This window comes from Candoia aspera, chromosome 7 (assembly GCF_035149785.1).
Source record: "Candoia aspera isolate rCanAsp1 chromosome 7, rCanAsp1.hap2, whole genome shotgun sequence".
Classification (NCBI taxonomy): domain Eukaryota; kingdom Metazoa; phylum Chordata; class Lepidosauria; order Squamata; family Boidae; genus Candoia; species Candoia aspera.
The window spans coordinates 14,517,462-14,530,617 of record NC_086159.1 but is presented as its reverse complement, the minus strand read 5'-3'; the positions used below and the strand labels follow the sequence as shown (position 1 = coordinate 14,530,617).

Here is a 13,156-nt window from a genome sequence, read left to right as displayed (position 1 = left end):
CATTACATCAGCTCTAGTTTGTTAAAAAGAGGAATGAAGAAAATGTTCTCCTTGTTTATCTTTTCAATGCCATGCATTATTTTATAACTCTTGACAATGTCTCTCCTTGCCTTTTCTCCTAAGCTAAAAAGTCCCAAACATTCTAGTCATTTCTTGAGCCCACCGATCAGTTTGGTTGTCCTCTTCTTCACTTTTTTCCAGCTCCATTATTTCTCAAATGCACCAACCAGGACTATATCTATTACTCCAGATGTGGGTGTACCATAGATTTCCATAAAAGCATTACAGTGTTGATGTTTCTATTTTTTACCCTTTCCCTAATGACCTGGCATGGAATTTGCCTTTTCATAGCTGCTGCATACAAGTTGAGATTTTAATTTACCTAACCGCTGTTTTTCGTAGCTGGGCAGATTAGACCCCATCAATGGATAATTTAGGATTTTTAGGATGTGCGTGCCTTTGTGCTTTATGAAGCTGCTGTATCCATGACTATCAGAGGCTGGTGATGTAAGTGCTCCAGGGGGTGTCTATGTTGGGAATTATGACCTCTTCCCTCCCCTGCTCTGTGACACTGAAAGGCAACAACAGGTGTTTGGTGCCAGTCTCCTCCTCCATTGCAGCTCAGAAGGAGACAGGAGGAGGAGGGGAGAGACAGAGGAAACAGAAACAAAGTCTTCTAGCTCCTGACCACGAAGGGAAGCCAGAATCCGAATCAGTCAGAGCATTATGGTAAGCAAAATAAACGGTGGGGAAACAAGAATGAGTGAGAAATTCACAGCTACTTGCTCTGAAAAGTTCTAAAGTTTATCCAATAGCAAGCTAGGGACCACCTCTTGGCTAGATTGTAGTCTTTCTGGCATAGACCCTATAGTAAACTGAAGTGGCTAACAGTGCAGTCCTAAGCATGCTTACCTGGGAGTAAACAGGAAGTAGCAGAAGTCAGCAGAAAGCCTGAGGAAAAATATCTTTAGGATGGATTGCAACAAAAGTAATAACATTTCTATCCCGAGAAAGACTGAAAAACTCAAAATTCATAACCTGCTCAGATGTCTGGATACTGAGATTTACCACACTCCACTACCTGGAGGTGGAATTTAATTTTAAGAGGCATTTAGTATTATTCCTCTTTTACAATTTGACCTGAGAAGGACTATAGTCCAAGACTACGGTGAAGTTTTTTTGTGAAAGACTCAGATTTTAGTTACTGAACTATATTGTCTATATCATTTCACCCCGTTCACCCAGAAAAACCAAGGACATCTAACCTACACATTTCAACCAACATCGTACCAGTCCTGGCTTGCAGCCGAGGGGCCTAAAATAGAAAACATCAAGCTTGGAAGAGGAAAGGGATTAGAATGCTCAAGCTACCAAAGTTTTTTTTTTAGAAAAAGCCATGATAATCACATTGGGGATCAATTTCCATTTGTACTTTAAAAGTGCCTTTGGTGACCACTGGCTTTGAGAAGTCAAAAAGGTGCAGCAAGAAAATCCTGTAGCTCAATTGCTGAACAGAGGCAATGGATGGAATCTTGATATAAACTCTGGCATCTGGGAAAAAGTCATTCTGGACCCCTTGCAAAAGGCCCTGATGTCTTTGCAGACAAGGGTGGGCAATTTTAGGGTGATCAAGGCCACATGTAGCATCTTGAGGATGGGACTAAGGAAGGCAGAGGGCAAGGCTATGTCACATTATATAGATGGGGGCATGGCTGCAGTGGAGTTTCTTTTCTTTTAATTTAAACTACTTTAGAGTTTTCCTGTATTTCTAGCCTCAAATTGGCAGGACACTGCACTGTCCTACCAACATTTGGTGGTACAGCAGAGTGACCCCAATGGCTGCATTCACAGGGCATGATAAATATTAAACCCAAGTTAATAAACCACACTTACTGTGCTCTTCAGTCTTTCCCACAGAGAGATTTGGGTGGACCACATCATATATCTTATTCTCTGATGTTGGTCTTAATTCTTAATGTTTATATGTTTGGTTAATAGTTACAAATCTTCCCCTGCTTGCTGATTCTGCTCCTTCCAAATTAACAAATACAAATAATAATTTTAAAAAATATATATTTTAGTCATAAGGGAAACTAGCAGTTCAGTAATGCTGTAATTTGTTGTTTATGGATCCAGCACAACTACCCCAAGTTAACTATCTTCAGACCGTTCTGGAAAAGGCAACTCTTTGAAATCTTGGAGACCATTGTCCCAAGCAGATAATGACAGTGTGATTCAGTATCAGATTTCTTAAAACACCTAAGATAAAAGGATGGACTTACTGCATATGACAGCATTCTCTACCCCAGGCTTCCTCAACGTGATGTCTGCCAGATGTGCTGGACTTCAGCAACCACACTTCCTAGCCATTATGGTCTTTGGCTGATTGGAATCCTGGGAGTTGAAATATAGCACATCTGGAGGGTATTTGGTGGGAATATTGGTCTGTATGGTGACATTTCCCAGTTACAGCATAGCTAATGTCCTATACACACCTTTCTTGTGTCAACCAATCACTACAGAGTCATATAATCAAATTGGTTTATCTTAGTTGCCCTAAAACAGGAAGTAGTTGCATCTGAAATCTTCTGCTGACAAAGGCTAATGTGAAAAGTATGCTGTTTCAGCCAAGATACTTCCACTGGCTATAACTTCTTAAAATGGAAGCAATATAATTGAAGGCCTCTGCCTCCATCATTTGAGAAACATTGCTTTTGCTTTGAAAGCAAAAAGTTACATTCATACTTTTACAAACTATTCATCTCTCCATCACAGACGGCTGGAATTTGATGGGTACCCACTCCACTGTTTATAACAACAAATATCTTCTGGGCTGCAGTGTGTGTTAAAACCCGTGCTTTGAGTAAAAAGCTGCTGGGAAGGAGTGGAACCTTGCATTACAATCTATCTGTCTCTCTTGCACAAACACACAACACATGAAGTACTCAGTAGTTGTTTTACCTTTCATCTGAGGGGCATTTTTTAGAGAATCTGGGGAATCTGGACCATCCCATCCAATTCTGAGGGCAAGTTTGATAGTCTTCCCAACCTGATGCCCTCCAGATGTTTTAGACCATTACTACCATCATTCTCAGAAGATATAATACAACACATGGGAAGGCAATAGAATGGGGAAGGCTGCCTTAAAAGGAGATTCAGTGGGAGCATCAACTTTTATGTCTGGCCAAGTCTTCCAATATGCTGTTGGGATCACCCATTCCACTAAGCCAAAGTAGGACAACTGCTAAGGAATCATAGGTTTCAAGTCAGTCTTTCTATCTTTTGGAAAGCTGTCAGAGGTCATCCAGTTTTGTGGTGCCATCACTGGAAGAGACTTCCCCATGGCTTTTTTGTCCTCTTTTAGCTTTTATTTATATTTGAGGATGGGAGCAAGCCACTACCATTCCCACCCTTTCAATCCCTCAGTTACCCAAAGTGGCCACCAAAGTCCACCAGCATAACCTCAAGGTGTGGTAGGGTGCCACAAATAAGTTAGATAACATGAGAATATGATTTTGGCTTAGCATAATGTATGATTTGGACCACTATGGCTTAGCAAGCAAACTATAATTTAAAAATCACAGCTTAGAGCAACGTGTTTACTTTTTCAATAAAAGGGTTAGCGGTCACCAACCATCAAACAGACTGTATGTGACTCCCTCTTGATGATGTAGCCCAGAACTTGAATAAAGCCATTAACTAATTTGTTCCTTGTTAGGTAACTTTGAGGGTTGGGAGACAATCTATTTTCAGGCTTTCTAGCAATCCCTCCCATCCAACTTTGATGGCTCCAATTTGCTAAACTGGAAGTTTCGCAAGAAAAAAAAGAGGACTTTTTTTTTTAATGCAACCATCTTCATTTAGGATTGTTTAACCTGATCTTTAGAGCCTCGTGTGGTGCAGAGTGGTAGGCAGCACTACTGCAGCTGAAACTCTCCCCACGACCTGAGTTCGATCCCAGCTGAAGCTGGATTCTCTCTCGGGCAGCTGGCTCAGGTCGACTCAGCCTTCCATCCTTCTGAGCACCCAGCTTGCTGGGGAAGGTGGCGGCTGGGGAAGGCAATGGCAAACCACGCCGCTATAGTCTGCCAAGAAAATGTTGCAAAAGCGGCATCCCCCCAAAGGGTCAGACATGACTCGGTGCTTGCACAGGGGACTTTCACCTTTCAATCTGATCTTTATAGCCAGTAAATGTCTGATAACTATGGCCAGTATTAATTTTTCAAGTCAACTGTGTGAGATAGAAAGAACAACAGGATTTTTTTGCAGGGGGTGGCAGAAGCACTGCCATCCCTCCTACCAATCACATGGGTTAAGGAATCAGAAGGCACTACAACCTTCTTAAGTTACAGTCCTTGCAGAAATACCATCTAGCTGAGTCAAGAGCCAGACAGAAATAAAAATAAACCCATTAGGCATATGAGACTGAGATTCATCACAATCTATGTGATATTACAGCTGCTCTTTGTATACGGATGCAACCTGAGAATGCTTAAATCCTAGAAAACCCACACTTTCTCATTATTATTACATTACATTTGCTGCAAACTTTTTGAATGCTGGCTATGGCCCAGTTCTATATTCTTTAGGATATGTCCAATAAGAATGGATATAGATGTTGTTATTGAATTTTTTTTGGTGCCTTTGAGTCATTGTTGACTCTTGGCAACTGCCTGGACTAGTCCCCACAGTTTTCTTGGCAAGATTTTGGAAGTTGATTGCCATTGCCTCCTTCCTAGGGCTGAGAGGGTGTGACTGGCCAAGGTCCCCCAGCTGGCTTTGTGCCTAAGGCGGGACAAGAACTCAGGGTCTCCCAGTTTCTAGGCCAATGCCTTAATCACTACACCAAACTGGTTCTATTATTGAAATAGTATCCATAATATACCTATTTATAGAATCATCACTGTAATAAAAATGTTGGACTAGTGTAGCAATATTCCATTTTCCCCTTCGCTGCTGGTTTCCTCCAAAAGATTGATAGCATTTTATGGACAAAAAACAATCTTGGTCCTCACTGGGTTTTGTGAGTGGTGGTTACTCTCCTTATGGATTATTTTTGCCAATATTATTTGTACCTCTTCAAAACTGGGGTTTCCCCAAGTCTGCTAGCATCTTTGTCTTCTGCCTGAGTGGCATCATTTTGGTTACACAAATATTGACACTTGGAAATTTTAGATCACAGTCTAGATTAGTCTTCTCCAACATGGCATCCTGCAGGTGTGATGGACATGGTTTTGGTCATCCACAGCCAACCCAGCTGGTGGAAAAGATGGGATGTTCATCCAACTTATCTGGAGGGCTTTAGGTTGGATTATAACAGTACCAAATCAGAAAATGATACTTTCTGTTCTGTAAAGTCCTTAAGCAGAGAAGAAACAATTATTTGAAAATAGGAAGTTCCTTATCCCCAAAATTCCAATGATAATTTTCTCTGGAAGAGTGAATGGAGAGATAAATGGGCATTGGATGTCTCCTGTTCTTCTTCTGATCTTCACTTTATTTTTTCCCTCACAGCGTGAATGCATCTCTGTTCACGTTGGACAAGCTGGAGTTCAAATTGGCAATGCATGTTGGGAGCTCTTCTGTCTGGAACACGGCATTCAGCCTGATGGCACTTTCCAAACTCAACCCAACAAGTTTAAAGATGATGACTCTTTTACCACGTTCTTCAGTGAAACACGCACAGGGAAGCATGTGCCACGAGCTGTTATGGTCGACTTAGAACCCACAGTAGTAGGTCAGTGAAATCATGAGTGGTGGCAAATAGAATGGGGGTTACTGAACAATTGCCAATGCTGGGGATGCAGTGGAGAAATCAGGTATTCAGACCAACCCATTCTAGTCTTTTACCAGTTATGGAAGGCAAAATTCTGATGGCAAGTGCAGCTTGCTGTTCAAGGATGAAAAAAAATCAATTTCCCAGAATTTCTTCAGCCATCCATAAGGGTTCAAAGGCCTCTCCCGTGTCTGCATCGGGTCCTATTATGCAGAGTTCTCCACCACAAACTTCCTGTACTTGAACGCTGAGATCTGCTGAGGGAGTCAAGGTGCTAAGAACATATCAACAATCAGAGCACTTCTGAGCGGATGCTTGGGTACAGAATTTGTGGTTAATGCTAAAACCAATCTTACAAGTCTATTTATACTGAAATTTGCTCTTTTATTTTCTCTTACTGCAACCTAATTTGGTCAAGGGGAACTTCTCACTTGCTGATATTGTTACAAAGCTAACCTAAGACATTTTCCTTCCTTAACTGGGGAGGGAGGATAAATGTCATGGTTTTAATCACTGGAGTCTTGACTGAATTATGGCAGAAGGCAAATGGAATGATGGATGGATGGATGGATGGATGGAAGGAAGGAAGGAAGGAAGGAAGGAAGGAAGGAAGGAAGGAAGGAATCACATCAGACAATTAATTAATCAAACAATAATATCCAATCAGTCAGTTAATCTGGATACCTAATGCAAAAAATCCTACATGTACACCTTCTCTCCCTTCCTGGCAGAAAAAAATATACCAATGAGTTTGCTGCCCTTTCTTGTTTCTAAAATTAGCTGCACTGACTTAACTCTGCATAATTATAGAATTAAAGATAAGAGAAATGGAATCTGTAATCCTAGTCCCACACATACTGTCATGAGTAAGGACACATACTCTCTCCCAAGGTAGTACCTGTAAGTTTTAATCTGAGAGAAAGGAAATTATTAAGTATATGGAGAGAAATGTACTTTGGTTCACTTTACTATTCACTTTAGTTATATATTTTTCATTACATGAACATTTTGCAAAAATTAAATTATATTGCATTTTTGTTGATGCTGGGAGTGTACCAGTTTGCACGTTCCTAATTTAACGGATTGAAGGGAGACGGTGGCGCTGCAGGTTAAACCGCTGAGCTGCTGAACTTGCCGATCGGAAGGTCGGCGGTTCGAATCTGCGTGACGGGGTGAGCTCCCGTTGCTAGTCCCAGCTCCTGCCAACCTAGCAGTTTGAAAACTTGCAAATGTGAGTAGATTAATAGGTACCACTTCGGTGGGCAGGTAACGGTGTCCCATTCAGTCATGCCGGCCACATGACCACGGAAGTGTCTTCGGACAAACGCCGGCTCTTTGGCTTTGAAACGGAGTTGAGCACCGCCCCCTAGAGTCAGACACAATTGGACTTAATGTCAAGGGAAACCTTTACATTTACTAATTTAATGGATTAGGATTCCAGTTTAGCTCTTCAGTCATAACATCATTATTTATTATACCTTATATATATACTATACCCTAACCCTAACATTACTATAAACAGAGGCTGATACTGGCTCTGGAACACCAGTTTATATACCACTACTATGACTACTACGACTACTACTACTACTACTATTATTCTTATGGAGTGCTCCTTGGTCTGCTTTTAAATAGAAGTTGCAGGTTGTATGACTTTGTTTCTGGGAGTTATATTTTTCTTAAATTTTGAAATATGAGAACATTTCTTTCCCCTGCATTTTGAAAGAGTGAACAAAAGAAGAGAAAGGCATTTTGCTGGCCACCCCAAGAGAATATTTCACTATATCCATCTGGGACAGGATTTTACTTGGCAGAGCTTTTTGATATGCTGGATTTCTAAATGGCTGGGTTAAACAGTGTGTGTGTGTGTGTGTGTGTGTGTGTGTGTGTGTGAGGGGGGGGTATCGTAAGAAAAAAAAAGGAATGGAGAGTTTATTTTGATATAGCAATAAAACTTTAATGTCCCACCAGAGTTAATAATCCTATCCTCTATTCTTCAGCCCGGACTCTCAAGGATCAGATCAAGCATTGTCATAATTCCTACTTGGTTTCTAAGAATCGAGCAAGACCATATTTGACATTAAGAATCTCTGCCTGGAATATCTTAAAATGAAGCTGAAGCCAAAATAACATGCAAAGCTTCTGTAGTTCAGCAAACTACAGAAATTAGTTAGGAAGGAACACATCAAGATTATTGAAACTTGTTTAATATTTATCACAATAAATTTATCACATCTTGTTTTGTTAACAGATGAAGTGCGGGCTGGAACTTACCGCCAGCTTTTCCACCCAGAGCAGCTGATTGCTGGCAAGGAGGATGCAGCTAATAACTATGCCCGTGGTCACTACACTATTGGAAAGGAGAGTATTGATATGGTACTGGATCGTATTCGCAAGCTGGTAAGCACATGCATCACAATTAAAAGTGAAATGATTTTGAGGCAAAAGCATTAGAAATCCAGTGTAAATCTAGCGCTAGAAGCAAAAATCTAATGCTAGAAAAATCCAGTTCCAGTCACACCAGTTGGGTGTGTCATGAGTTGAGTTAGTATATGGAATGAGCGGGGTAAATATTTAATAATCTACTGTAAAAGCTCATGGTTTTCATACTTTCAATGCTAGGAAAACTTCTCCAGGCCATCTTGTTTGCCAAATAATTACTATATATTCCTTGTACAATAGAGAAGACCAGGGTTAACTCCAGAGCAGTCTTCCCAATCTGGGTGTCCTTCAAATGTGCCTAATTCCCAAGTCCACATGGCCGTTGCTGAAAATTCTGAAGTCCACAAATCAGAAAGATGCCCAGGTCGTGGGAATTGTTCTAGCTGACATGTTTCATTCAGAAGATAGCATCGACCAATCATATAAGTCCTACATCTGACCCAAAATGAGAACTTTTCATAAAGATTTGTGCACCTAAGTAAAAGACTGTTGTAGTAATTATGGAGAGTGTGGACAGAGGTGAAAGCTTTCAAGGTAATGCATTTCCCTTAATCTGAATGAAAGTCCCCTTCTTCTCCATCTGTACTGACTGTCTTGGTGATATTGTCAATCCATGCCAGGGGAAGGAAGAGGGGGAGGAAGGATTGTTAAACTGTTATTTTATACTCTCTTCTTCTTGGCATGACATGGCAGTGACAATATCACACAGCTAGCTTAAAGTTTAGAGGAGTAGTGGCTAGGAATGACTGTAATCGATTTCAGAAAGGTCTAAAAAGGTAACTCTTGCTAAGAGTGCGCCATGTAGAAAAAATGGTTAGTAATGAACAAATTTTCATTCAAAAAGGTTAGCTCACCACAATCTAGGTTCTTACGGGAAATCTTATTGCCCATCAATAAGAGGAATTCATAGTACCACTGGATTTCAGTTTTCCATAATTCTGTCTCCCACTGAAATCTCACCCCCAACTACTTTTTGTCAAGAATTAAGACACTTGTTTAAAATGGGGAAATGGGAAGGGTCCCATGGACACATCCTTACTAAGCCTTAAAATTATAACAATATTTGTGTATTAAGTATTAAAAAATAGTAGAGAGTTCACTTTTAAGATTCCCCACTATGGACCAAGAACAACTGGAGTGTATAACAAGGTAATTATGTAGATCAGATCTTTTACTGCATGTGCCTATGCACAGGATCAATGGTTCAAAGCCATAGCAACAAACGAGATTTCAAGTTGATTTAGATTTTGAATTGTGGAAATGATCTTTGGATGTAGCAAATACTGAGTGGGGTAAAAAGAATTGTTGAGATACACATAGCTCACCTCAGATTATACTTCTTTATAGACAGATTCCTGCTGTGGTTTACAAGGATTCCTGATTTTCCACAGTTTTGGAGGAGGCACGGGATCAGGCTTCACTTCCTTGATGATGGAACGCTTGTCCGTGGATTATGGCAAGAAGTCCAAACTGGAATTTGCTATCTATCCAGCTCCTCAGGTATCCACAGCAGTGGTGGAGCCCTACAATTCTATCCTGACCACCCACACCACCTTGGAACACTCTGACTGTGCCTTCATGGTGGACAACGAGGCCATCTATGACATCTGCCGTCGTAATTTGGACATTGAGCGTCCCACGTACACCAACCTGAACCGACTCATCAGCCAGATCGTCTCCTCCATCACTGCCTCCCTGCGCTTCGATGGTGCCCTCAACGTGGACCTGACTGAATTCCAGACCAACCTGGTGCCCTACCCTCGCATCCACTTCCCCTTGGTGACCTATGCGCCCATCATCTCCTCTGAGAAGGCCTACCATGAGCAGCTCTCTGTGGCTGAGATCACCAGCTCCTGTTTTGAGGCCAACAACCAGATGGTGAAATGTGACCCCCGTCATGGCAAGTACATGGCTTGCTGCATGCTCTATCGTGGAGATGTGGTGCCCAAAGATGTCAATGTAGCAATTGCTGCTATCAAGACCAAGAGAACAATCCAGTTTGTGGACTGGTGTCCAACTGGCTTCAAGGTGAGGAGCAATAATTAAATATCTTCCTTCTACACACCTTGACATAATGGGACATAATCTATGTCCCAATGTAAGTATTAAATTTAAGTAATATCTACTTATCATAAGCTAGTTTATCACATTCCATTATAATTAAAAGACCCCTCCATAAAAGCTACAAAGTGCAGAGTATAAATTTACCTGCTTGAAATAAACAGAAATTACTGTTTTAAAGAAACCATGCAAGTCAACTAAGAAATCTTTCTTCATATATTCAGAAATTGATCTAACCTTCAACTAACTTTTTTATTTGTTGGTCTGTCTCTGTGCAAATGCTCCATACTTCAAACAGCTCTTCCCCTTTGAGTGCAAATGTTTAGCTTTTCAGTGTTTTACAATGAACATCATTCATTCCATGCCCCTCCAAAGCATCTTCATTTCCTGGAGCAGCAAAACTCAAAAGAAAACAAAATATCTCCCCTCAACACCAAAGGGAATGAAATGTATTGTTAGTATCAACACCCCTAAACACACACACACACACACATACTCTTTCAGCACTAGCAATGCAATCTGGTTGTTTCAATAATCCAAACATGAGACCCAAAATCAATTTTAACATAATCATATTGAATAGATTATTTGTCCTCACTTGTGCTCATTTCTTTTGCCTGTTTCTCATTCTCCCCCATCCATTCTCAAAAATGCTTATACGTCAGAATAATAATAGTCAGCAAGTAGAATAATATTCTTCGTAAAATAATGGAGAATTGTTCTGTAAGTAGTTATGGAAAGTAGAATGAACCAAACTCAGAGCTACACAAACATGGACTAGTATTGTGTGAATTAGCCCACCATTTGGGCAATACCACCGCTGAGCCAGAAAAGATCTGAGTGACATCTTGGATTCCTGGAAGTTTGCATCTGCTTTTGACCTGTCACATGTGGAAGTGCCTTCACTTAGGCTCAGTAAGAGGGTTGATCGTATCAGAGGTTTATTAATCAAAGCTTTATGCAGCTCCCAGAAAGTGTTATTCCTGGGGAAAAGAGGAAGAGGGAAGATTGGGTGGGTGAATTCACTCTGTGCTTGATGGAACATGGAGGGTTTTGAGAGGAAACAAAACATGGTGTATATCTCATCTTCTATCCCAATATTGAGAAATACTTTCAGATGTGTGGACTTCAACTCCCAGAATTCCCCAGCCAGCCTTGCTGGCTGTGGAGTTCTGGGAGTTGAAGTCCACACATCTTCAAGTTGTCAAGGCTGAGAAACATTGTTCTATCAAGAGCCAGTGGTAATTAAGTGATGATGAAGTAGGAGAATTCACATCCTTAGCCCTAAACAATCAGTTCAGGGGAGATGCAAATATCCTCTTTCAACCTTTAACATCACAGGCTTTTGCACACCACAAATATCCTTAAACTACATTTTTTCTATAAAATAATTGAGCTAGGGGGTCACTTGAGTTAGCTATTAGAGAGAATTATGGAAATGAATTAATTGCAGTGTCATCAGAATCTCCCTCCATAGAATTAGCTACATTTTCTCGTTACTCTTTTTTCCCTCTGCACTTCTTACAAAGGCCACATTTTGAATGACCTTTTCTTGCCTCCTTTTTTCCAGGTTGGCATCAATTATCAACCCCCAACCATAGTGCCTGGGGGTGACCTTGCTCAAGTGCAGCGAGCTGTTTGCATGCTGAGCAACACCACTGCCATTGCCGAGGCCTGGGCAAGGTTGGACCACAAGTTTGACCTGATGTATGCCAAGCGAGCCTTTGTGCATTGGTATGTTGGCGAAGGCATGGAGGAAGGAGAGTTTTCTGAGGCCCGGGAAGATTTGGCTGCATTGGAGAAAGACTATGAGGAAGTTGGAACAGATTCTTTTGAAGAAGAAAATGATGGGGAAGAATTTTGAGAATGTAAACAGTCCCTAGCTTTGCATCTTTGTGCCCCAAATGGAGTTCCACCAACTCTTTGCTGGACAGAAGACGCATAGCAGATGAGCCTGGTCAACTGCATTCTTCTCTACTCCAGCAGCATTTGTAAATATATCATCACTCTGAGAAGTGTTTTCCTATGACTTTCTTTCTTAGGCCACATATCACAAGAAAAATGCATCTTGCCATGCAGTATTCCAAGAACTATTATAGATGTTAGTTTCAGTATACTCCACCTGGCATGATAGACACAGGGAACAAGGATGGTAGCAGAACCCTTAGATTGTGCATGTTTCCACTAAGTTGTTGCAAAGGGTTCACGGATATAGGGAGTGCCTGCTTCAGATTAACACAGGAGTTTAATATGGCCTGAAATTACTTAAAAGCACATTCTTAAAAAGCAGTTAGGTTAAATATTGGCTACACACGCTGGGTTAGGGTCATATACTGCACTCAGTTACGTTTGCTTTTGGCTTCATGTAGTGTCCTAAACTGAGCATATGTTTGATGATCTACATGGCTCTTCCTATTCTATGATACTATGTATGGATCCAGCCATTGTGGCTTACTCCACAAACTACAGTTAAGAAAACCATGGTTTGGAACAGTATGTCAGCCCAGCCACTTTTCCTTTTGTCTCCCACACATAAAAGGACTAGACCAGTTTTTGGCAACCAGGTGGCCTTCAAGTGTATTGAACTTCAATGTCTATAATTCTCATCTCTTGGATTATTTGTGTAAATGTGTGAATACTTTATCACAGGGATTTTTCAAATTGTGGGTAAAGTATAGGAGAAAGTAAAGATCATGCCACTGAAGTTCAGCTCCCTAGTCAAAAGATACTTGGAAAAAAAATGGTGAACATTCAAAAAGGGAAGAGCAGTCAAAGAAAGTCAACACGACACCTTCAGTGCTACAGCACTGGGTATCCTTGTGTTTGTTAGCTCTCCCTGTTGAAACATGTCCCCTATTTTGCACTGGTGAGGTTGTT

The 13,156-nt window shown here is 40.9% G+C and overlaps 1 protein-coding gene across 1 annotated transcript; it reads left to right on the top strand.

Annotated features, from left to right (window-relative positions):
- The first annotated feature begins 627 nt into the window (after window positions 1-627).
- On the top strand, window positions 628-12,421 carry LOC134501403 (tubulin alpha-8 chain). The gene is made up of 5 exons (XM_063309201.1): window positions 628-729; window positions 5,515-5,737; window positions 8,028-8,176; window positions 9,566-10,246; window positions 11,850-12,421. The coding sequence occupies exons 1-5, from the start codon at window positions 727-729 to the stop codon at window positions 12,141-12,143; spliced, it is 1,350 nt and encodes a 449-aa protein (XP_063165271.1). The 5' UTR covers window positions 628-726; the 3' UTR covers window positions 12,144-12,421.
- Window positions 12,422-13,156: the final 735 nt, after the last annotated feature.